At 34.4% G+C, this 27,569-nt stretch overlaps 1 protein-coding gene across 1 annotated transcript in view; it reads left to right on the top strand.

The window, feature by feature from the left end:
* Positions 1-1,788: 1,788 nt before the first annotated feature.
* LOC118006515 (potassium/sodium hyperpolarization-activated cyclic nucleotide-gated channel 1) overlaps positions 1,789-27,569 on the top strand; it is a 359,934-nt gene continuing 334,153 nt past the window's right edge. Inside the window, exons 1-2 of the mRNA XM_034999197.1 lie at positions 1,789-1,799; positions 5,280-5,703. Of these exons, the coding sequence (XP_034855088.1) occupies positions 1,789-1,799; positions 5,280-5,703 (435 nt within the window). The remainder of the gene's footprint in view (positions 1,800-5,279; positions 5,704-27,569) is intronic.

The raw sequence follows: 27,569 nt of genomic DNA, 5'->3' as shown, positions 1-27,569 counted from the left end.
AATTGCAAGGACTGTGTGTTTAATAAAAGGTAAATCCAGCTGGACATTTGTTTATTTACTTAGATTGATAAATAATTTGGTTTACAAACATGCCCAATTTATGGTTCATATCTAAAAATATAATTTTTAGCAGCGAGTCTTAAGTGAATACTAGGACAGGTTTGTCACATAATTTGACTTCAACCACAGGTAAAATAGTGGCCACATATAAATCTGGTATCATTTTAAGGATTTAATCAGAAGTTCTTCCATTCCACTTAACGAAAATATTTCTTTCATTAGAGAGGGGGAGAAGAGAATCTTTCATTCAATATTTAGACAGACAGATTTAAAGGCAAGGACCTCCAGTAGTGAAACATGGTAGTTTTTAAATTTAAGGCTTTAAGTTAGAAATATTTGGCATCAGATTATTTCAACTGGTGCAGCTATTATAAGGATCATGGGAACTCTTGTTAGGTCAGTGGGGGTTATCTTTATTTACCACAAGCCTTATAGAAGTATGCAAATGGGTAGAAAAAAGAAAGAAGGATGATTGAATTTTCAGTTCCTCAAAGTTTAATATCATGGACGAATCTTTACAATGCTACTTTTTCTCTTCAAAAAACTCATGGGGGGAAATAGATTCTTAACATAAAAAAATTTCTCTATGAGAAGTAATTATTTTATTAGTAATTAAACTTACAGTTATTAGTGATACATTAATTATAATTGTAATACTATTTTATTTTGTCTATTTTATCCACTTTCAGTATAAGGTAAAATGGTTACTAGGTAATTACTGTAATTGTCAAGGCTGTTGCTTCCCAGTGAGTGCCCTCTCTGCTTTGCTGGTTTTTCAGAGGAACTTGCTGTATAACAGGTTCTGTACTCTACACTTTGCGTACATAATTGCATGCCATCTTCCTGCAGAGAAACTCAGAGTAGTGTAAGAAAATTGAAGTTCATGGCAGTTAAATACCTTGCCCAAACCCATAGAGCTAGTGGAACTGGGATTTGAACCCTAGTCTGCCTTTAAAGTCCAACCAAGATCCTTTACAAATGTTGTCTCTCTAAAGCAGGATGAATAGAAGGAGATGGGTTTTGTGATATACCAAACCAAGTGTCAAATCCAAAACTGCTTTGTTTTCAGGCTGTTTAACCTCAGAACATATTCCTAATCTCTTTGTTTCCTTTTTAATCTGTTACAATGTCTTCTATGTTATAAAAACCCTCAATTAGAAAAATCCAGAGTTGTATAAAGGATAAGGTAAGAAATTATTTACTGCATTAATGACTCATTGTCTTATTAAAAAGGATTTCTTTATACCCACTGAAGTGTATGTTTCCATTAAAAATTCAATTAATGTATCTTCTTAACTTTTGTTGTCCTAGATATTGTCTACATTACTGTAGAAGTTAAACAGAAGATAAAAATACAGTTTTGAACTTCAAAGAACTTATATCCATGAGTACTATATAGAATTGTTGAATCACTATATTGTACACCTGAAACTAATATAACATTTTATGTTAACTATTCTGGAATTGAAATTAAAAACCTAATAAAATTTTAAAAGGAACTTAAATCCAGGAATGATGGAAGAAACAAAAATAAATAATTAGTAACAAAAGGAAAAATAAAATAAGCATGCTGAAAATATATATTGCTCTGGGGGTTGCTAAAAAAAAAAAAAACAACTAAGAAACTCAGTATCAGAACAAGACTTGAAGGGTAGGTAGAGTGCAAATAGGAAAATGAGTAAATAGACTGGAATAAACTGTATCTCCTATACGTTTACCTAGGTGAGCATGATGGCAAGGTAAGAGTAAGTACTTTCTTGCTTAAGTTATGATGTTCTTGCCACATACAGTGTTAAAGAGGAGGCTGTGAAAGGAGAAGGAGGCTGTATTATAGAGTGCCTTGAAAATCAGGCTGAGTTATTTTTACTTAAGAGAGTCATTCATGGTTTTTGACCTGGCAAGTTATGTGTTAGATAACATAACACTCTGGGACTGATGGTTAAAACTGGTCAGATTCCATAGACAGAAGACTTGAGCTATTCTAAGGAAGAACTAGTTCTGCCCAAACTAGATAACAGTGGGAATAGAAAGAGGAATGAATAGGAAAGACTATTCCATAATAACATGTATAAGACTTAGAAATTAAAAATTAAGAAAAAGGGTGAACCTGAGTATTCAAGAGACATTTTCAGAGCAAAGAGTCAAGAAAAGAAACTTGGGGGCAGGTAGGCAAGAGAGTCTCATGCGGTCAATTTTCAGGAAAATATTCTTTCCTTAAAAAACAGAAGTTATATCATACTTTTAGAGTGGGTGACAACTGTATTTTCCTTGGCTAGATAAGGAATGAATCCATGTTAACTGAAGAAAGTGTTATATTATGCAAAGTCTATAACAAGATCTGTGTTTATGTCTGTAAAATAGAGTCAGTGATACTTTAAAAGGAAATTATAAGATTTAATGGAGCTTTATATTGATAATGAGATTTCTGATGGCTTCAGACCATATTAAGTACCACTGATAAAAAGCTGTGGTGTGATAAAAATTATTGTTCCAACAATGAATAGATGGCACTTTATCCTCTTCATTTCTATTGAGTCAGAGGCTATGATAGAATATGTTTTATTTTTCTTTAAAAATATCTTCTGTCTTAATGAGAGAAATATAAAGATGTCTATAAAGTGAGTACTTTTTCAGCGGGCTTCTGGCTGCTCTCCGCAAAGTTGTTTTTCTTTTGGTAAGGAAATACTAAGGTAAGGAATACTAAGTAGGCCACCAGCATTGTGTGCCATGATTTGTTATATGCTAGGATATATGATTTGCATATATTATTTCATTTAATCTGTAAAACTCTACATATTTGGTTCTATAATAATCTTCATTTTACAGATGAGAAAATTTTAGGATTAGAAAATTTAAATAACTTGTCTCCAAATTAAACAGCTGGGAAGAATTTCTAGTTGAAGATAGTTGCAGTCGGAATTGTAAAGGGCAAATGGATGAATACAACTTATACGCAGGTGTTAGAACCAAACATCCGAATGTGAGAGTGAGTAGATTTGAGGCCAGGAGTTTTCTAGGATTGCTCCAGGGCTTCTGGCTTGCAAATAAAGTATAGAGTTGTTCCATTCCCTGGCCTAGGGAACATGTGAGAAATCTACACGAGAGGGGAGATGATGAGTTTGAGCATATGCCTGCTGTGACGTGAGTGTGAGATTTGCATGGGGATAGATTCAATAGGCTGCTGAGTGGGAAGTTTGGAGGCTTGGAAGACAGGAATGGACCAGAGGTGGAGCTTTTGGGAGTCATCAGTTATGAATTAATCATAAAGATGTGGATGAGTGTATGATAATTGCTCAAAGAGCATGTGTAGAATAGAAGAGAAAAGGACTATGCGTGACACCCAGGGGAATGGCAACCTTCAAGGGGAAGGCAGAGGGATGAGCTCACAGAAGAGACTGATAAGAGTGGCCAGAAAAGTGAAAATCCTCAGGGCACACAGGGTTTCATTTTAGAGTTCAGTGATGTCACTTTTTGTGAAATAGCTATTACAATATTGCATCTCCTCTACATCTCTCCTCTGTCCTTGGTGTATCAAATGGCACATTTTGCACTTCCATTAAAAGAGGAGGGGAATAAAAGAGAAAATATGTCATTGAAATTGACAGTGCAGGATGTATGACTGATATGGGTATTTGTATGCTTGTCCGTAACTGTGTAGGTACGCTGTGACACAAAGACTGGTGAAATCTTCAAAATGAGAAACATTCACTTTTTACATAATCCTGGGGGGTGGAGACAAGGGCAGAGAAGGCCTATTATAGTTCTTTCTTACGCAACTAGTTTTATCCCAAGTCATTCATAACCAGATATGATAGTAACTTCGAAAGGTTTATGCAATTATATACCTTACCAAATGTAGCCCAAGTAGTCTAAATAGGAGAAGTAATGTAAAATAAAGAGATCTTGGTTGACAGAAATTTCTGTCATAGAAATTTACATCATTGGGGCACCTGGATGCCTCAGTCCATTAAGTCTGACTTCGGCTTAGGTCATGATCTCAGGGTCCTGAGCCCACGTCGGGCTATCATTGGAGTCTGCTTCTTCCTCTCCCTCTGCCCCTTACCCCGCTTGTGCGTGCTCTCTCCCTCTCAAATAAGTAAAATCTTTTTTTTAAAAAAAGAAATTTACATCATTTATACAACAAAACTGCCAGAAGAGGATCTCTACGAGTAGGATGAAGTAACTCATGTTTCTGGAGACTATTTCATGATTATAAGGTTGTACTAGTTGATCTGCTTCTTCATTTTTATAAGTATATACTGTAACAAATATAAGTAATCTATTACCTTGTCTGTTCACTATAGTGTCAATAGACTTTAAATAAACTGCATGAAAATAACTATTAACTATATTATCTATACTATATTTTATTGGTTTTTCTCCCAATTTTAATATAAGGTAAAAATGTTTCAAAAGGTAGCTAGTAACCATAGATGTATTGAAAATTAAATCAGAAATTTTAAGAAAGAATTATTTGTGAAAATAGTGGGAATATATTTAAAGTAGTTGTTCAGTGAAACAGTGATAAAAGTGGGAATTTTGGATAGATTCTAGTTTAAAATCTAGAATGGTCTGTTCAATTATTTTTAGCCTTAGAACAAAATTAGTTTCTCATTTCAAACTAAAAAAGAAGAAAGCGTAAATATTTGGAATGCAATGAAGCCACGGGTTAGCCTGCAATTTATGGTTGACCTAATCCGTACTCCTAGAGATAATTTATAGTACCAATATTTTTAGTGTACCAGTATTTTTAGTATTTTAGTATTTATTTTAATCATGATTGAATCATTGATCGTAATTTGACATATAAGGTACTTCAAAGCATCTCTAAAGAATCTTCACAAAAATGTTTTTTTAAGGTAGATCTTCTGGTCTGATGCTTCTTCTCCTTTATTTCCATCTATATTACATGTTAACATAGAGGAGGTTGTCTTTGCTTTTTTACCAGATAAATGGGGGAATGAGTGTTCTTGAATTTATTTCAGTAACACTTTATATCAAATAATATTTAGAATTCTATAAACACAATGCTTTGCTTTAGAAATATATTAATTTTACTTAGATTTAAATTTATAACCATTGAAGGAGTTCCTTATTTACAAAACAAACACTTTGTTCTTTTACTCATTTATTTAACCATAAATCAGTAATTTTTGTTATGATGGGGGAAGAATGGTTATTGTCTATATCTTAAAATCTGATTTTTTTATTTGTTGTAGGTTTTATTGGGATTTAATAATGCTTATAATGATGGTTGGAAACCTGGTCATCATACCCGTTGGAATCACATTCTTTACAGAGCAAACAACAACACCATGGATTATTTTCAATGTGGCATCAGATACAGTTTTCCTTTTGGACCTGATAATGAATTTTAGGACTGGCACTGTCAATGAAGACAGTTCTGAAATCATCCTGGACCCTAAAGTGATCAAGATGAATTATTTAAAAAGCTGGTTTGTGGTTGACTTCATCTCATCAATCCCAGTGGATTATATCTTTCTCATTGTAGAAAAAGGAATGGATTCAGAAGTTTACAAGACAGCCAGGGCACTTCGCATTGTGAGGTTTACAAAAATTCTCAGTCTCTTGCGTTTATTACGACTTTCAAGGTTAATTAGATACATACATCAATGGGAAGAGGTAAGATATATCTTTTACTACTTTAAAGCCACTATAGCATGAGATTGTTAACTATAACTTTTAAGATGAACACCTGTGCTATGTATAATGAGTTTTATAAAATTCAAGAAGAAAAATTCTATTTATTCCTTTTGGTGCGTAAGTGATATATTTGTACCTTCAAAGATATGGTCAAATACTGAATTTGAATCAACTGAAAAAATAGTGATTGTAAAACAGTTTTTTATGCCAATTAAGTCTCTTTTTAAAAACAAATCCTCGGGTGCCTGGGTGGCTCAGTTGGTTAAGCGACTGCCTTTGGCTCAGGTCATGATCCTGGAGTCCCTGGATCGAGTCCCACATCAGGCTCCCTGCTCAGCAGGGAGTCTGCTTCTCCCTCTGACCCTCCTCCCTCTCATGCTCTCTGTCTCTCATTGTCTCTCTCGCAAATAAATAAAATCTTAAAAACAAAAAAAAATTAAAAAAAAAACAAAACAAAAAAAACAAAACAAATTCTCTTTAATCAGTAAATGTTTATCCTAACCAATGCAATCCCTCTTCTACCATGGGAAGTTTCTTTTTATTTAATATGAATACATCAAGTACCATCTTTGACAAAGATGTGTAGGCTCTGATTGCTAATCTAGTTTGTATCATTAGTTCTATGAGATAATCTGGTCTATGTTTCCTCTAGTATTGAAGTTTCAGAGAATTTACATTTGAAGAAAACAGACACTTAAGAAGTTATTTCCAATTGTATATGTAAAGACTGATTTTAGCATAATAATTTTGCTCAGTGTTATGCTTTGCCTATAATTATTTCTTATAATTTCTCCCTATTAATTCATTTCAAAATACTGAAAAACAGCATACCCAGGAGGGAAATTATTACATAGAAAACACAAATAGTACAGTGAATAAGTATAATGAATCTGGCCAATATTTTGCTGAAGAGGGCATCTGTTGTTCTTTTTTTTTTTTTTTTTTTTTAATGTCTAAATTACAGTCCATTGAAATACATTTTCCCCCTTGAATTCCTGAAGCCATCATTTCACTATTTACTTATTTTTTTTTAAAGATTTTATTTATTCATTTGAGACATAGAGATACAGAGAGAGAGAGCATGAGCAGTGGGAGAGGCAGAGGGAGAGGGAGAAGCTGACTTCCGGCTGAGCCAGGAGCCCCATGTGGGGCTCGATCCCAGGACCCCGGGATCATGACCCGAGCTGAAGGCAGACGCTTAACCATCTGAGCCACCCAGGCGCCCCGGGCATCTGTTGTTCTTATGCAGTTGGTGGGACCTAAAAGGGCTCACCTAACTGGAGTTTTGAAAGATCTGAGTTAAATGTATCATCACTGAGCAAAGGAGTTTATGTTCCTAATTCCAGAGTCTGCTTTGTAACCTTTTTGACTTTATTTTCCTTCTAAGTCTACTTTTTAAAATTAATTATAACCTGAATTTTGTTGTTTGCATAAAAATGAGGATCAAAAAGGCTTAGAGTGCCTAAACCTGGGCTAATGAAAGCAGTATACTGGCAATAGATTAATTATTGCTTTACTCCCTACGGAAATGCTTTTTAACATTTTTAGGGAGAATTATGTTTTGGAATTTAGGTTTAAACAAGTCCTAAAATGGAACTTTTGTGAACATTAGTTCTGCTTTCTGTGAGACTGTAGCAGTGTTTTGTGTGTGCTTGTCAATGACATTTTGGTTCCCAGGATTTCAGGAAATAACGTGCAATAATAAAACACTGCATAAGATACTGCTGAAAGGCATAAAAATGGATCATTCTTAAAATATGGATATGGATTATATGCAAAATCAAATGAAGCATTTTTGAGAAATTTGATTCATCTTGTATTATATCTCTACATAACACATTCCATCTAAAATGTAATAAATGTTTGGTTCTTAAACTTGATTATACCAGTTTGAGATTAATATCAAACCAAGATGATTATTGATAATTTTACTTAATATTTATTGAGGGCTTATTATATGTCAAATAATATATTTTTTTCCTTACATGGATTCGTTCATTTTCCTAATAATTCTGGTAGCTTGTCCAGATTTATAGAGTTATTAAAAGCTGGAGCTGGGATTCTAACCTTGGTGATCTGACTTCAGAGCAAATGCTCCTAACCACAGAACTATATAGCTTCTCACTATAACATACACTCTTTCAGTGATAAATACTTTAGTATTCACCATTTTATAGATTGCATAAGAAATTGTAGGAAGCTTATCTTAACAAAGATTGTATCTATGCAACATAAGAGTTGAGCATTTACCCCCTAAAACATGGACATGACTACTCATGGTCAAATGAGTAGCCTGTAAGAAGAAAAGTTACTGATATAAATGGCCAGGCAATTAAAAATATAGTGGGCAATGTGACTATTTTCAATGTCTTGTGGTTTTAACCCAATTACCCTAGAGAACGGCAGCAGGATGAACAGATGGCATCCTATCAGATAAAATGGCAGGCCATGCAGTCATAGAAGAGGACACCCCTTACACTGTTGTCCTCTGGTTCCTGGCAGTGGTTGCAGTCACCTGGATCCGTGTAATGTGGTGGTGTTTTAAAAACGCCATGATATAATTCAGGATCATTAGCTCACTGCCATCATTACTGTAAAATGCAATTTAATATGCACTCACAGAAGTTTGGTAACCAAACCCATTGAAGCTAGAGTCAGGAGTTGGCAAGATCTTGCTTATAAACAAATGACCTTGATGATAAATGAACCATAAGCTCATTTAAGTAAAGAATGTTTTCTTTTCTTTTCTTTTCTTTTTATTTATTTATTTGACAGAGAAAGAGATAGCAAGAGCAGGAACATGAGCAGGGGGGAGTGGGGGAGGGAGAAACAGGCTTCCCGTGGAGCAAGGAGCCCAATGTGGGGCTTGATCCCAGAACTCTGGGATCATTAACTGAGCCGAAGGCAGACGCTTAACGACTGAGCCACCCAGGCGCCCATGAAGAATGTTTTCTTGATTATATGATACCCGCACATAAAATCACATATAGCATGGTATTTAATGTCTGCTAGTAATACTGTGAAATAGGGAAGAAACAATATTAATTAATCCAGAATTTAATACAAATTCATTATTTCATCACCTACATGATTCACACCGTAAGCACAGAGAAACTTGAATGGTTCCAAACTGCCAGTTCTCTACCTGATTTTTACAATTGCCCACCAGGATGTGTTTACGTGTAGAAAATATAACAAATAAATCAGAAGAATTTGCTCAGTGAGCATTTGGAATAAGACTGCAGAGGAAGATGTGAGTTCACCCACATGTCTTTGAGTTCTGAGTGTTTTAGTACCAAGCTGGCTAATGCTAAATTCAGCAAATTTGGGGAAGTAATGTGTGAAGTCTGGAAGCTGCCACTGTTCTAAATGAATCATTCCCAAGGAAAGTGGCTGCCTTCTATAGGAAACTGCTTCCATCTTCAACGATATGTTTTTTTTTTTCGGTCTGAATTAGTTCAACTGAAAAACAACAAGAAGTGCCAAAGCCAAATAAATTAGAGAAATATTGTGAATGAAATACAGAAACTTTAAAATTTAGTCCTGATGTTACTATCATTACTAAAATTGAAAGTAGTGGCTAATGTAGAAGGAAAGAGGTGATTAGGCCAATTGATTTATGAAACACATGGTGTTAAAGAGTCAGGAGGGAAGTTATTTTCACAAGACAATTTTGTAAGATCAACGGCTTTAGGATGCAAAAATAGAGCTCTTTGATGCTCTACTGAAAATATGTATATTGCCAGGTGAGGTGAAAATCTGTGGTAATTTGAATAAATCAGGCCAGGACATCCCTTTTCCTGTACTCTCCAGAAAACCAAAGTGCATCTTTCCTATTCTTGTATTTTTGTTGAGAAAAAAAAAATCGTTCCCTTAATTCGTCGTTGTTGTTCATGTTGTATTTCAAGTAAAGAGTAACTCAAGCCAGAGTGTTAATTTGTCACCTATCACAGGGGGGAACCTATTCTCTGACCTAAAAGAAACACTGAGGAAATCCCTGGAAATAAAATGGAATGTTAGTAACAATTTGGGACCATCACAAGCCCTTAAGAGATAAAAGGTAGATTAAGAGCTTAGTATATGGGAGATAATTCAGTTAGCAAAGGTGAAAGGTTCTAGGAACCTTAAATCCCTCTGCTGCTGATGTCAGTCATTTTATCAAAGAGGGATAACCCTTGATATTATTTGAGATTTAAGAAACAGTAATTGAAAAGAGAAATGCTTCTCTATAATGGTTATCTTTTTGTAGGATTCAGTGTCGCATAAAGTATAAATTCTTCATGAGCAATGTGAAAAAAGTGTGGGAAATGTATGATGCTTGTGTAATAATGATGGCTTAGGAATACACACATACAGTATTTTATTTTGTATTCCTATCTCCTGTCCCCTCAATCCTCCTTGTGTAGATTTCAGACATACCATAATTACCTAAATCCATTTTGAGGCAGGAAGAGGGCTTATGGTTCTGGTCTTCATATATGTCTATAGCAATTTCAGATGAATAATGTGTATGGAACATCGAGCTGCTCTTCTAGCAATCAATACTAGATTTTTATGTTAGCTCAGAGATAGGCTTATGTACAAACTATGTTTAACCACACAGCATTAATAAGGAAATTTATTCCACAGGGAGCTAATGCAGACTGTGGTTTCTGTCTTTGGTTAATTTTAGCATTCTAATTGGATTAGATTAGAAACTAACTCTTGCTATAAATTGCCTATCTATAATTACACAATACATAATACTCTAACTACTTTCGTTTTTTCAGAAAATGCATCAAATTCTAAGATTTGCTATAAGCAAACACCAGTGTTTTCCTAAACCTACCCCCCCCTAAAACTAAGAGAGGCTCTCTATTGCCTATCACATCAAATCTGTGTTTCTTCAGGGTGCCTCCAAGGCTCTCCAGCATACTGTTCCCCTGTTTCACTCCTGTCACTTCATATTTGTTCCCAACAACTCTCTCCTGTTTGTTTTTTGGTTTTACAGTGCTTGCAGAGAATGAGTCTTTTTGCTTCTGTAATCTTGCATGTGCCACCCTTCAGATTTGGAAAGTGTTTTCTTTTTTTCTATCACTCTTTCAAAAATTAGGCTCAAACTCATCTCCAGGAAATACTCAACATTGATGGACTGGGCTGTAATGGTCAACACCTTTACTTTGGGCAATTCTACCTGCTCTCCTTGCATTCGTTTTGTTGATAGCTTTGTTGCTAATGCATATTTATATGCATTTTCCTTTTCTGGCTATAAACGTCCCCAGAAAACAGTCAGTGTCAACTTTGCCTTTGAATTTCCTTGTACTCTAGCACAGAGTTCTGAAAGGTTATCAGAGCATGCCGATCCCCTAAATACATGGCAATCTTCCATGTTCTAAATCCATTAAATAATTGCAAGGGAATATTCATTCTTTACTCCCAAGCAGTTACTAAGTAGCTTCTATGTGCAGATAGATGCTGCATGAGAGAATTCAAAGCAGACCCAGGAAAAACAACATGTGAGCAAATACTCACAGATGGTGTGGTAAGTGGCAGAATAAAGGAAGGAGCGGACAACACAGCTTTTTTGCACAAGAAGAGATGTTCATGGAGACTTGAACTGGGTTTCAGAGCTAGAGTCCGATTTACCAAGCTGAACAAAATGAGGCAGGGAGGCGTATTCCACTAAGACCTGAGGTACAAGCAGCCTAGCACAGACAGTTCTGCATCTCCAGAATCTAGGTTGTAAAGGGAATGAGTTTGGAGGGATAGACATGAATTTGTGCTAATGATGGACTTCATAAGGTGTCACTGAGGCATTTGAGGCTGGGGGGGGTTCCATTTTAGAATGCCGCAGAATGAAGAGGGTTGGAGGTCACTGACGATGAACCTAATAATACCAGTTAGGAGACAGATACATCACTCATCTGCCTTTCTTATATGCAGCCGGTGCCAAGCAGGGCACTGTTTAGTTATCTAAAGGGAGAATTAACTTTGCCAACAACTCTTACCCTTGAAATGTTTGTGCCAATAATAAAATATGAGAAGATCTTATATGAAGTCTTTTTGTAATGTTTTACAATTTAAATATTAATTATATTTGATATAATTAATATTGTCATTAATATAATATATTAATATATATTACTATGTTAGTAAATATAACAATATAACAATATATACTAATATTAATATTATTGATACAATTATATTTGAGATTGTATTTCACATCACCAGCAACATGGTGATGCGAGATGAACCCTATGCTGGAAATTAGTATATGTAGGACTTTATTCAAATTGTGCCTTTTTTTTTCTGTGTCATCTAGGGAGAAGTCCTTAAAGTGACTTATTTATGCCTATAAATTTAATAGAACAGTTGTGAAGTTCAAATGAAATGAGATGCATGGAAATTGTTTGAAACATTTAAATTGATGTATGCCCATAATATATATCATATCTATCTATATTATTATATATAAGATTCATGATGTCATCTCTCTCAAATTAACACATTTGCTGACACTAACATTATTACGTATGTGTGGTGAGTTGCTTAATATTTTCTGTGGGCAAATATTGATTCTGCTAAAGACCACTAGGTGTCCTCTATTGGTTGTGTTACTTCAGGGTTCTTTATTCTAAAAAAAACCAAAATTGTCTTCTTTGGAAATTGTTCACTTACACTCTCTTAAACTCACCTAATTCCTTGGCTATTTATGTGTAGGTAAAATAGATGAATATGGATATTCATATATGCAAAAATTATTTCTCTTTATCTATACTTTCTCCTCAGGTTAAACAGAGAGTTTAAGTTCCTTCTCTAAGTAATTATTTTTATTCTGAGAGGATTGTTTTCAGTTATCATACTGTGTGTTTTTATGATGGTATTTTAACAGGTACCCTGAAGTTCTACAGTACAGTGTGATGAGTTCTATTTGGATATGAAATATTGTTAGGTCAAGACAAGTAGAGATTAACAAGGTGTTGTGGGTGTATTTCTGTGTAGGTTAGAGGTGAGATACATAATTTTATGAATGCTTTTTGTTCAGTGCTTTGCAGCAGATCTGTATAATTCTGATGCTTTGTTAAAAAAACAAGATCACATTTGAAACGTTCAGACCCCTATTTTAAGATTAAAATACTAGATTTTATTAATGTCCTGTTATTGGCCCAGTCTATGCTCCTATTTTGCATGTTTTTATATACTTCCGTGGCTATTGATAACAGCCAGACTCGTATCCAGTTTCAAAATTATGTACCCCCTTTCTCAAAGTCTACATGAGTATGTGACACCTCTATAAAGACATTCTTGAGATCCTCAAGCTCAATATGTCCATTTCTCTTCCTCTCTTGTTTCCTTTTACATTTCTCCTTTTCTCATTTCCTTCTACTCAGTTTAAAATCTAAGAGGCATCCTTGACTTCTCTTTCTCTTTCAGTCTCTGTAGCTAACAGTAACCAGGTCCTATTGGTTCTACTTCTTGAAGGTGCTTTGAATTCTAATAACTCTTTCCCTGAATCTTCTCTATCATCATCCTAGTTTAAGCCAATACCAGTCATTGTTCAATTTTTATATTTCTCATTTTTATAACAGACTAATTACTAGATTTTAAAATTCACCCTTATAGGGGTGTCTGGGTGGCTAAGTCAGTTGAGCGTCTGACTCTTAACTTCGGCTCAGGTCATGATCTTAGTCATGAGATCAAGCCCCACATGGGACTCCATGCTCAGCAGGGAGTCTGCTTGAGATTCTCTCCCTCCCTCTCCCTCTGCCCCTCCCCCCGTTCATACGTGCTCTCTCTCTCAAATTAAATGAATAAATCCAAGAAAAAAATAAAATAAAAATTCACCCTTCTCTTCCCAAGGCCTCAAAAGTGGTGTTTTGAAAGAGCAAATATTACTGTGTCATCTACCTGGTGAAAATATTTCTGATTTTTGATTACTGTTAGGACAAATTCCAAAATTCAAGGTCCTTTGAAATCTGAGTCTTTTTCAACCTCAGCCTGGGAAACTACTTGCCCATTATTTTTAACTATGCTGGACTTCTTTATATGCTATTTTAAGGCCTTTACATATATTGTTCACTTTTCCTAGAACTTTGTTTCTTTGGCCAACCCCAGTTTATCCATCACATTTTGTTCCTTTGACTTTGATTTTAACTTAAACTTCCTTGGGGTGGAATTAACTAATCCCTCAGGTAATGTCAATTCTATCTATAATATCCTGGCATAGCCCATGTGCTTTTGCTTTGTAACATTAATCACTTTTGTAATTTCTCTTAAACTATACCTTTCCAACTATCTATTAAACGCCAGAAGGCATTTAAATATTTTAAATATTTTATATTATTTTTATATTTATATAATATAAATATATATTTATATTATATAAATATTTTAAAATACAAATCCAATAAAAATCCAACATAAATTTCCTGTATCTTTAGCTCCTAGCAGAGTGTCTGGAAAATAATGGGGCATAAGAATACTTGCTAAATGAATTAGATTATGCCCTCAAGGAAATTTCAGGTTAGTAGGAAAAGCAAACATGTAAATAAACATGTAAGCAAAACAAAGTGTCTTGAATCCAGTATTAGAGGCAATTATAGTATTGGCAACAAAACAGAGAGAGATGCATTATGAGGGTGTGGTAGGAGGTAGAAGAGGGGTTCTAACTAAGGCATCTAGTCATGGTCACTTTGAAAACTAAGTGTGAAAGCCCTCCCAAGTGGATAAGCCTGGGAAATATATTCGAAGGGAATTTAGAAATCATGGACAAAATCAATCAAGTTCTTCATTTATAGATGGGGATGATAATAATTTTCTGCCCAATCTCATAGAATTGTTTTGAGGCTGAATGAGGTTTTCTATTGTTGAACATACTTTGAAACTATGAAGTTTATAGAAATGTAAATTATTGCTATCACAAAAATTTCTATTAGCTTAAAATGTAAAAATCTCAACAGATAGTTCAGCTGTTGGCCCTTTAATATGCTTACTGCCTTTCCAAACACTGGAAGTATTATAAATGCTATTATGCATTTTTTCTGTCTGAAATATACTGAGTAGAAAATTGAAGTAGCAAATAAATCAGCAAATAATTTAGGACAAAATGCATTCAGCCTCACATTTAACTGAAGTTTCTGGAAAGAAAATGTCTCAGTTTTTCCTTCCATTGTGCACACAGTTACAACATGTATTATGGCAACTGCTATTTTAGGCTCATCTACCTGCTGTTAGAGTGAAAATTGGGAATGCCACTGGTTTATGAGTATTGGACATCACATTTATGATGTGATTCTGGTTTAAACTTGAATTCTGGTTCAATTTTCAGAGTGTTTCATAATAAACATGTTACTTTAATTATCTGGGTAATTATCTCAATTGAACAGGTCACTTTTGTTGGTCGTTGGTCCATAAATTGGAAAATGTTACAGTGACACCTGAGAATATTTTATTAAGAACAATGAAGTGAAATTAAACTCACTCTGAAGGGAATGTCAAATATATTTATCTAATCATAAAGGGAAAAATGTGTTTTTTTAAATTGTTGGTGCATAACAAACCTATCATTTACTTCAGTTAGATATAATGTCAAAGATATTTTTAATTAATTTGAAACATTTTAGGAAACAAAATTATGCTTGTTTATGTCAAAAGCAGTAGTTGTTACCTATTTCACTGGGCAAAGCACAGTCATTGAAATATATTAGAAATTGTCACAGAAAGTCAGTTTTCTTAAGACACTTATAACCATTATGAAAGCTCAAGAATAAATAAAATTAGAATCCTCAATCACACAGGATAATGGCTGAGAAAGACCTACTTTGACTTCTCTTTCTGTCTTGCTGATGTATGCACTTTAGATTTTGTATTAGAGGAGTTGTGTCTTAGTGTGAAAACGAAATACATTTCGTTGGTTATATAATTCTGGTGGCTATTTTGAGTTAAGCCTGCCATTTAGGCCATTTTTTTAAAGAGGGTCAAAATCTTTTCTTATTACATCTTAAAGTGAAAGCAGACATTGAATAAGGATTCTGGAAACTAGTCCCAGGGTTCTATATAATTTAAAGCAGTTGCAAAGAAAGAGAATAGCTATTTTGAGATAATCGTATTCATCAGGAGTGGTGAAATCAAAAAGGATTTCCCATTTAGATTTGTCATCAATGGGAATATTTGCCATAATGTGCTAATTATCTCAATGTGCTGCTTTTTTGTTGTTACTGTTGTGGACATATGAGTTGGGTGAACATACAAAATAAATGAAATTCAGCTTAATTAAAATAAAAATCCAAGAGTATTTTGTGCCAGTCATTTCCAGATACCATTCTTTCATTTAAAAATATGGCTGATGGCTTCTACTTGGCTTATATGGTTGTTTTAATAATTGAAGAGAAAATTCGTGTGAAAGGGCTTTGCAAACTCTAATGTGGAAAGTCTAAAGAGTATATTAGTTTAAGGTATAATTAGCCAGTTAAATTATTTCAATGATTTTTTTTCATAGAATTTCAGCAAGAATAAAACTTCCATATTCCTCAATATTTTAGATCATAACAGAGAATAAAAGGTGGAATCGGTTTGTGGTAGCATGTGCTTTGAAATTTAGAATCCAAGAGCTATAACTGCCTAATAGTATCTAACACTACTATTGGGCGTATCTACTAAATCTGTGGGGGTTACAGTGTTTGCGTATGGGGAGTTCTCCAGTGTGTGAAAATATTCATCTCCATGATACTCAAGAGGAGGATCAATATACAGAATAGCTGCTTCCAATTGACTGGCAGTGAATCATAAGCATTCAAGTGTGCAGGTGTTAATAATACTGTACAGTTAAAATGTCTCCCCCTTTTTATTTAATCTGAAATTCAGAGAAATGCAGTCTTAGATAGTCCTTAACCTGGCAGAGAATTACTTCTCCTCTTCCCCCTTGGCATATATTTGCTATAGAAACAGAATAATTTTATGACAGAATTTACCAAAAAATGCTAGTAATTTGTTAGAAAAGAGTTACTGAAGAATTTCTAGATTTATGATAATTAGGCTCACATAAATCATTAACTTTAGAATAATATTAGAATATGTATGGATTGCAAAAGTAGTATATGTATTCCGTCTCCTGACTTGCAAGGCTAGGTTATGAGTAACAGACTTTGAAGTACTAAATGACTGACTAGTTTTGTGTTCTGGGAATTATGACATTAATGACTAAAATCTCACCATTGTGGAATGATTCGTTTTATGTTTTATGGCTTTTTCAGCTTCAAGAGTATCCAATAGACCTTCAAATATACTTTAAGCCATTACCAAATAATATCTTAGCAGGCTATTGGTTGGCAGGTAGTGAGAGTAATTCTCAAGTAGTTGAGAGCTGCTCTCTAAACAGAAATGATCGATATATGAATATATGTATCATAACTTGAGTGAGAGGTGCCTTTGTGTGAGAAAAGGGTTCCACTGGGATGTAAGAAGTGTAGTTGGGCTGCATAAGAGACAGGAGGACGCCAACAAGCAATTTAAAAAAGTATTTTACAGTTTTGCTGAAGTCTTTCCCTGTTGCCAAATTACCAGTATTTGCCTAATATCAAAGATGAGTGTTTTAGGGGTGCCTGGGTGGCTCAGTCATTAAACGTCTGCCTTCAGCTCAGGTCATGATCCCAGGGTCCTGGGATCGAGCTCTGCATCGGGCTCCCTGCTCCGTGGGAAGCCTGCTTCTCCCTCTCCCACTCACCCTGCTTGTGTTCCCTCTCTCGCTGTGTCTCTGTCTGTCAAATAAATAAATAAAATCATAAAAACAAACAAAGATGAATGTTTTAATGTTCATAAGTGTTATTGCTGGGAATTTTACCAACTAAATCAACCATCCCCCTTCCCATTTAGTTGAATTGTTATTTCAGATGTTCCAAAAATCTCCAACGTCTTGAAATTAGAAGGTGACGCTGTGACTTCAGATGAAAAAATTTCCAGTTAGCTCATGGTCTAGCAAAATGCTACTGCTTTTGCAAGAAAGTCTGTTTAGTAGCACATTTCTTAAATGTATGATTCTATTCATCCAGTTAAACACTATATATGTAATTATGTACTAACTCCTCTAAATAAAAGTAAGAGGCTAGGTAGTTAAATACTTACCTGACTTCTCATTTGCCAACTTCATATCTTCATATGATTACCAAATACAGTATTTAATGTATATTAATTGGCTCCCCCACCACATGCTGAGCATTGTGCTACATATAGGAATACAAAGATCATCAACAACCATGGCTAAAAGAGATTTTGTAATCTAGTGGAGGGGTTAGAAAAGGAGATCAACACTCATAAGAGATATGTGTGAACTCTTATCTATTGGAAATTGTTGAGTGGAAGATTTCAGGAATGATTCTGAGGCTACATCTCAGCTCAGTCTGACTCACACAGCTCAATCAATTTCTAAAGTTGCTAATGGAGCATGAGTGAGGAGTGGTGGTGTCTAGGCCAGTATCTACCATCCTTTGATTAGTCATTTGAAACAAAAAGGGCTATTAAATATCATGCTTTAGTAAAATCTGATGACTTTTACAAACCAAGGAAAAGAACACCACTTTTATTTAAAATAATATCAAAACTGCATTGAGATTTCAAGATGACTTCTTCGTACTAGAATATGAAACATTTTCATTGCATTCAGATCGTACACATTTATGAAAGATTCCTAAATATTGGAAGTTTTTTGGGAAGAAGAAAGAACAGTATATTTAAATTTCACCTACAGTATTCCAAAGTCTGTCATTAGTGAGAGAATTTAGCAAAAAAGAACCTAGCTTCTCTCTCACTTGCTTTCTTGCTCTTTTCTATACAGTGTGGGTGCTCTTGCATGGGACTCCTAACCAGAAAGTGTGTTATCACAATTAAATGAACAATCCCTAAGAGATACCAAGAAACTGAGCTGCATTCAGGAACTGGAATGCTCAACAGCACATCAGCTCTTCTGTAATTATGGAAACACCAGCTCCATTCAAAATGCTTGCATTGTGTCCACATTTTGTACCTAAGTGTAATATTCATTATCTTCGTGCTTGCCAGCTTCTGCTCCGTCATGGAGGCACTGGTAACAAGGGTGGTTGCTGGACATGCTGCTGTAGCTTTCTTTCCTAAGGAACCCATGTGTTGATAGATTCTACGTGCAAAAGGAGTATATTCTTTACACCAAAGACTTTCGCAAATATCCCTTCCTTGGTAAGACTGTTTATTGATGTTGTTTTCATTGTTGTTGTGGGGGCGGCCGCAGTCGTCCCTCTTGTTGAGAGAAGCAGGCAGTGAAGTTACCCTGAATCTCAGGTTAGGTAACAACATCTGTTCTTCAAAGAAGTGAAGAGTCAGATATTCTAGCTGTGATGATAGCCCTCAGAAAACCAACTCCTTTCCCTGCTTCCTGAGAAACCTAAGTCCTTCCAATGTGAGTTCCCCTTATCGCCTATACCTCTATGGAAGCAGGAATTTTCCCTGTCTTCCTCTGTCACATTTCCCATTAGAAGATTTGTTAACAAAGAGTGTAAACAAAATATCTAGTAGTATTTTTTTTTTTTACAACTGTGAAAAAAACATTTCTCTTATCAGGAGAGACACACACACACACACACACACACAAACACCAGGGAGCCTTAGCTTAGGGCCAATGCATCCTATTTCAGGACTGTGGGTACAATATATTTCATTATTCCTTCAACTGAGTAACGGGGTATTAGGAGTGAATAAACCAGTGTGATCCGCTCCTTAGATGGAGAACTATTGATTTTATCTGCTCATTAGTTGCTATATTATTTTATTTCTGCCTTTCAAAATAGAGAAGAAAATTTATATGAAAAAACAAAAGCAATTAATGAGATGACTAATTTCAAAATAGAATTGTCCAAATTGGCAAAATAACTTATCTTGCAAGACCAAAGATGTCAGATTAATTATTTTTCCTTTTTGCCTAATACAGATATACAGGTGATATTTATTTTATTCAATTATTTTATTTGACATAGAAAGTAAATGAATGCTTTGGGTTAAAAAATGCAATTTAAGTGTAATAAAATTTTACAGATTCTATAAATTTTGTCTTCCAAATTATGCTATTAAAATTTTCCTAAAGGAAAAAAATGTTCAATTTTTTTTCTAAGAAAATAATCAAAATAATTTCCTCTCAGTTCAGTCATGCAGGCATGTTATTGTTACAGACTTGGGCCTGCAAAACAAAAATCAAGATGTCATTGATTTTGGGAGAGGTTTTCCTTCGAGTGTTTCCCTTGTGCTCTTAAGAGTTTTCAGAAATCTTTTTCAGTATTTCCCAGTATATGGTTTGTGAGTTATTAATGGTTTTGTGAAGACAAAATTTTGTTTTTGTTTTTTTAGTGTTAAAAGTGTTCTCACTCAGCCCAAGATATCTTGGTAGCTTCTTGCAGGGAAGGTCTGTATGTTGTTTCCACTAACCATATCCATCATAGGTAGGCTTGCAGTCTTGCTCCTTGTTGCCTGACACCTGGATGCAGACTGACTAGGCGGCTTCCATCTTGATCACTGCCAGTCGTTTTCACAAAGAGGTAAGAAGCTATATAGGGTCTTGATGGGCAATTAAGTGATCAGACCGGGAGTGATATATATTACTTTCTATAACTCTTTCATTAGAAATTGTCACATGACTTCATCCAGCCACAAGAAAGTCAAGAAGAATGATCCACACTGTGTACCTGGGAGGCAGAGGGCTGGAGCTATTTGCTTAATAGCAATACTTCAGGAGTTGGGATAGCTGAGAGGTGGAGGCAGAGTATGTCTCAAATGGATCACTAAGTTGGCCTGTGGCTCACTTGCATTAAACTTGGGTGTATTCAGAAGAATATCATGGACCTGCTTGATCATCCCATTGTTTTTCTCTCATGGATATTTTTGGTTTTAGACAAGCAACCTTCTAGCTAGTGATGAGGTCATGATGGAGGAAACATGCTATATTTTTCTATGATATAATCACTGTATTATTTATTAAGTTATTCTTTCTGGTTTTATTGAATGAATGTATAATGGACTCATAGTATATGCTATGCACAAAGATTACAACAGTACACAAAAAAGTTTCTATTATTGCGTCCAGTCTAATCATATAAGTAAAAAGGAACTTAAATATAATGCTCTGTGATAGGGGAAATGACAGATTTCTCTGTGAAGATGTTTTCGGGGGCTAGGGCAGGAAGTGATACCTGAACTTAGACTTGTAGGGATGAGTAGGACTTAAGGAAAAAGTGAAAGATGTTATAGCCAAGAGCATATTGCTTAAGTGAAAAGATATTTAGGAGTGTTTTCAAGTAAAATCCACATAATCCACATAGCTTGGGTACGAAAAGAAGAGGTTGGAAAGATAAGCTGGTATTTTGAAAGTCAAATTAAAGATTATAGGCTTTATCCTGAGGACAGTAAGGAACATTTGAATGGTTTTAGGCAACAGTGTAATATATTTATTTCACAAACGTTTAATGCTACTATGAAGCTACATGCTCTTCTAAGCATTTGCAAATATTAATTTTATTAATCCCCCAAACAACCCTATGAAGTAGGGTTGAAGTATCATTATTCCATAAACAAATGAAGCTGAGGCACAGAGAGATGAACACTTTGCCTAAGTTGCACTGGGCTAGTCAATGACAATGCCAGGATTTAAATCCATGCATACTGCATGGTCCAAAATCTTAACAAATAGGTCTTGCCCCCTCTCGCCTGTATTGTGTAGATGTAAATATGACTGAAAACAGCATGCAAATGGTTTGTAAAAAGAGGCAGGTAAGATTTGAGGTAGGGCACCCATTAAGTGGTATTACTATTAATTTAGACAAGTGATGAGATGGAGTGACAGTACTGCTATTATCACATGACACCCTTCCTTAGCTCGCAAAGTGCTTAGGAAGCTGATGGACTTGGCTTTAGGCATCTGAGGGAACAGGCACTTACCATGGGTTACTCAGTCGGAGATGCCTCTTGGGTATATCAATTATAAAGCAATCTTTATTCTACTTAGTTTTTGTAAGTGAACTCAACCTTAATAGGAATTTAAATCATTCTATTAATTGAAGTACGGATTTCCAAGCTTCAAAACATCAGATTTAGTGTGAGTTTAATAATTTATTAAATGTGGATGGATATTTGCATAATTTAATTTCCTATCCTCCACATTAAAAAGAATTACAATGCTTAATTTTTTGACTTTTGCCCAATCAAGTAGAGAATAAAAAGTGTTATGAATATATGGTATAATCAGAATAATTTTTAGTAAGAAAAATTTATTGTACTTGAAATGTTGAGAACACTTGAAATGCAAGCATTATACAACCAGATATAGAGAGTGTTTCATAGTGTATCCATTTTGCTTAGAATGCTTTACTTTTGTTTTGATTTCATTTTTTAAACAATTCATTTTTTTTTAATTTTATTTTATTATGTTAGTCACCATACATTACATCATTAGTTTTTGATGTAGTGTTCCATGATTCATTGTTTGCATATAACACCCAGTGCTCCATTCAATACGTGCCTTCTTTAATACCCATCAACAAGCTAACCCATCCCCCTAACCCCCTCCCCTCCAGAACCCTCAGTTTATGTCTCAGAGTCCATAGTTCATTCTTTAAAAATACTTAAAAATCAAATACAGTTCTTAGACTATTGGTAAATGTTCCTATTACTGTTATATCTTTAATCATTCTTTAATTCCATGCCTTGTTCCAATTTATTGGTACTTATTTAATGGCCTAGAACAGGGCTATCTTAGTGAATGTTCTTTATGAACTTAAAAATATATGTTTTCTGCTGTTATTGGTTGGAGTGTTCTATCATCATCAATTGACAGTGGTAATTTTTTTTTTTTTGACAGTGGTGATTCTAATCATTTATATCCTTACTGACTTTTATGATTGCTTGTTCTGATGATTCTTGAGAGAGAGAGAGATTAAAATATGCAACTATAATTTTGCCATTTCTCCTTTTAGGTCTGTCAGTTTTTACTACATGTACTTTGAACCTGTGCTAGAATTTTATATGTAGTTGAAATTGTTATGTCCTCTTGATGAATTGCTCTTTTATCACCATAAAATAACCCTTTTTACCTCTGATCTCTACTTTGATGTAAATGTAGCCACTTTGTCTTTATTTAATTAATATTTGTGTGATATATCTTTTTCCACCTTTTATTTTCAACCTGTGTTTTATTTTCAAATGAGTATCTTGTAGACAGCATATGTTGACAGCATTGCTTTTGTTTATCAAATCTAGCAATCTCTGCCTTTTAATTTAAACCATTTACATTTAATATTTTGATTGCTCTAATTGGGTTTAAATTTACCCTCTTGATATTTGTTTTCTATTTATCCCATGTATATTTTCTTATTTGTTCCTATCTCTTTGCCTCCTTTTATATTAATTTAATATTTTTTACAATTCTATTTTATGTCCACTATTGAATTAGTAACAATGCCTCATTTTTTTAGTGCTTGCTCGAAGATTTACAATATGCATCTTTAGTTTATCACAGTCTACATTCAAATAGTATTGCACCATTTCACAAACCGTATAAGAAATTTAAAATAGTATATTTGCAGTGTCCTCTTGCTGACTTTGTGCTACTGTTTACTTCTATGTTCATTATAAATGCCACACTATATTGTATTTTTGCTCTAAATAGTTGTCTTTTAAGGTATTTTTTAAAAAAGTTTAAAAATACCTTTTTATGCTTACTTTTACTGTTGTTCTTCATTCCTTTGCATAGATCCAAGTTTTTATCTGGTATCATTTTTCTTTTATATGAAGAAATTCCTTTAATATTTCTTGTCTGTTGTTGATGAATTCTGTCAGCTTTTGTATGCTTGGCACTCATTGTTTTGTCTTGATTTTTAAAAGCATTTGTGCTGCATTTAGGATTCTAGGAAAACTTTTTTTTCTTCTGGTATTATCAAGATACCACTTGATTTTTTTCTGCATTCATTGTTTCTGATGAGAAGTCTGATATCATTCTTTTCTTTGTTCCACTGTAGGTAATGGCTTTTGTCTGTGGCTGCTTTTAAGACTTTCTCTTTATCCTTGCTTTTCAACAAGTTGATTTTTATGAGCCTTAGTATGGTTGTCTTGTTTTATTTGGAGTTTGTTGAGTGCCTTGGATCTGTGCATTTGTAGTTTTCATCAAATTTGTAAAAATGCTGGCCATTAATTCACCATATATTTTCTGTTCCATTTACTCTTGCTTAATCGTTCTTTCCTTGGCCTTTGTAGTGACTTCACATGCTATGCAGATGAATATTCAGCCAAAGACTCAAAGGAATTCCTCTGCTGATCTTTGAGCTTTCTCTCTCTGCAACTCCCTCAGCTCTGGTATTTTGCCTCACCTTGACCTCCCTGTCTTTCCACCTGTCTCTCAACTTTGCTGAGCTCTGTTTGGATTCTCTTTCTCTGCACTGTGCTCTGGAAATTCTTTCTAGGCAGGGAGCTGGTGCAAGGTTAGGGCTCACCTCATTTGCTCCTCTTCCAGGGATTATTGTTCTGTGCTGTCTGTGATTCAGTACCTGAAAACCAATGTTTCATACAGTTTGTCAGGTTTTCTAGTGGCTTAAGACAGGAAGGGAAGCTTGGTCCTTGTTATTCCATTATGATCAGAATCAGGATGATATGCCTTGTTTTAAAATAAAGAGTAATGCTTTATAGAGAGATTTTTCATTTCAGAGATGGGTATAATATAATTTGAAACAACAAGGTCATCCTAATTTTTGCATTTATATGATATAATAACATAACTTACACTATTTTATGGATGCAGCAAAATTATGATATATGGCATACTTTGTTTTATACAGTTATTTCTATATAGAAGGATGAGGCAAACAGAATAAATGTGTGCATCATAGAAAGCTTTTTCATGGAAAAAGTAAAGTATTAAACTGACCTTGCATGCTTAATACCATGCTTAACTAGCCGTGAGTAGGCTTAAATTGTAGCCATTTAAAATTTTAAACAGCTAGTTGGTAAATTCTGGCTTCTACTAGTGGAATTCCCATTGCTTTGGGTTAGCTTCACCCAGTACGTAGAATCAATGTAGGCAATTTGCATGCCAAACATAAGGCATGATCCTTTTGTATACAAAAGATTACAAAAATAATTCTTGGTCGTAATGCCAAGTGACAGCTGGGTTCAGTATGTCATCTTGTACACTCCGGAAGAGGCACATGAAAAGTAGAAACTATTTCTTCCAAGAATACAAAATATATTCAAGTAGCCTAGGACCTTATTTTTATTCAATTATTAAATAATTTCATTAGAATAATAGAACATTTTAATTATCTTTCACTTAGCACTTTTAGAGGGAGATAATATGAGGAAGTGTGACAGTACTGGCCCAAAGTGTTTTCATTCCATTTTTTTAACTGGTACTTGTAAAGTAAAATTTTTACTATTTTCATTTCTAATACCAATAACCATTTTCAAAACAGACATGGTTCTAGCTAATTCTTAACCTCATTCTCCAGATACTTAGGGGAAGTGGTTTTAATATCAAACAAGTGGATCTGCCAATACTAGAAGATTTCAGTATAAAATCTATCCAGTGAGTGTAGTGAATGTATTTTAAAATTACACAGTAAACAAAAGGAATAATAATCAAGAATATGTTTTTATGTGTCTAGGTGGAAATGTGCATATACTTTTTCATACCCCTTTGTAGAAAAACAAATGATGGACCCCTCTGAAGAGTTTAAAAAATATGACATTTCATGTTTGCAATTATAATGGATTCTAGATTAGCAAATCTTTCTAAACTTTGAACTTTTCTCAACAAAGTATTATGAAAATTTTCACATATACAGAAATATTGAAAGAATTTCACAGTGAGCACTTATATATTTCCTACTTAGATTTTAAATTAAAATTTGCTAAATTTGCTGTGTAATATATTTATCCTTTTATTCATACATCAATTTTGTTCTTTAACACATTTTAAAGGAAGCTGAATACCATAGTTGTCTTCTTCCTCCAAATATTTCAACATATTTTAGAGGCTCAATTTTTAAGGTCTCAATATTGTACGTATACTATAACATATAAAGCACTTTCTTTGATATAATGTAGTTTTATAGCATAATGAGAATAAAAAAATGACCAGGTAATGCAAGTAATATTATGAGCATTAAATAACCTTGAGGAATTATAAAACACATTCCAGTGACAGTGGTTCCATCATGATTATGCTTATCCAATGACTATAATATTTTCCTTTTAATGCCTCTAGTTTCTTTAATCTTTATTTATTTTTATGATCGAATTAGTGAAACTCTCCTTAGATTGGAAAATATTTTTAGCTTCTTTCTTCTGGTCTTGGTTCCTTCACTTAAGAAAAAAAAGGGGGTCAAATTGGGTGATCTCAAAATCTCAAATAGCTTTCCCTGGCTTGGTATTCCCTGATCCTTATTCTTCTTTTCCCAGCTCGACAGGTGTATCATGCTGTGATTTGTGAAAGTAGATAATTCGGAGCTTCTTCAAACTACTGTTCTTTAAGTCTGTATTCAAAATGTATTCAGTGCGGGGCACCTGGGTGCCTCAGTTGGTTAAGCGATTGCCTTCGGCTCAGGTCATGATCCCAGAGTCCCGGGATCGAGTCCCACATCGGGCTCCCTGCTCAGCAGGGGGTCTGCTTCTCCCTCTGACCCTACCCCCCCCCCTTGGGCTCTCTCTCTCACTCTCTCTCTCTCTCAAATAAATAAATAAAATCTTAAAAGAAAAAAAACAAAAACAAAATGTATTCAGTGAGGGGTAGTGAGGAATTGCTTTTCCACTAATAAACATTTTCACAGAGTTGCTTGTTAATACTTCTATTCACCGAACATTGTCTATAAAACTTCAGAAAAAAACTTTTCCTACTTTTCTGTAGCTTTTGTTCTATCTTTACTTATGTAATTCTTTTCAAAGCAGGTGATTTTTTGAGAGCCAAATGAGAGCGTTTGCCATTTTGATAATAAAACAATAATAGTTGCAAATGTTCTCAGTAAGTGGCTTCGTGGTCTGCATTATGCGAGTTCAGACTTCTGATGGTCTGCCGGCATGGGTCATGTTAAATGTTCAGTGATGTCAGGGAGACCCTAACTTTTTAGCCTTTGTTGTTTTTTTTTAAGTTCATCTCAAGGCAGTCTCTACCTTGACATTACAGGGACAGCATTTATTTCACCAAGAGAAGAACCAAGTTTGAAAACATAAGTTGACTGGCATTTTATTGCATATTTATGTCAACAATGTTCTAGTGCTTCTTATAGACTGAAATGTCCAAGAGGCTGCTAGTCTGCCAGTTCTCTAATCTAGTGTAGCAATCCATATATTATTCATTTTTCCCATATGCTTGTGTAGGTTCCACAAATAAAATGTGATATATTTAAGTAAAGGTATCTAAAATTTCACAAATAAGCTGAGAATATTACTGATACTTTGCTTGTGAATGGTTTCTAAAACCATGGAATGATAATTCTTTTAAGAAATAGCATATTTGGGATTATGTTATGACAATAATCTGGTGCACAAACTCATGGATAATGGTTATCAGTAAACTATAATTCTTTCTCTGCCACTCAAACAAAGTGAATGTATGTTTGTTTCCCATTATGTCCATTTTACCTGAAGTTAAACATATTATACTTGTAGTAAAAATCCACATGATTGCGTATATTTGTCTTGATTGTATACCCTTAATCAGTGTTCTTAGATTTTATTTTATAGACAGGAATATATTCTCCCCTGAAAACATATGTGTGCTAACTTTTTATTGTGATAATAAGGGGCTTAAAAAAATCTGCCATCTACTATTATTGCAATTCATGTTACTCAAGAAATATAGGAGG

The sequence above is a fragment of the Mirounga leonina genome, unplaced genomic scaffold (genome assembly GCF_011800145.1).
Source record: "Mirounga leonina isolate KUSES-001 unplaced genomic scaffold, KU_Mleo_1.0 Mir_97, whole genome shotgun sequence".
Lineage (NCBI taxonomy): Eukaryota > Metazoa > Chordata > Mammalia > Carnivora > Phocidae > Mirounga > Mirounga leonina.
This window is presented reverse-complemented; position numbering and strand designations above follow the sequence as displayed.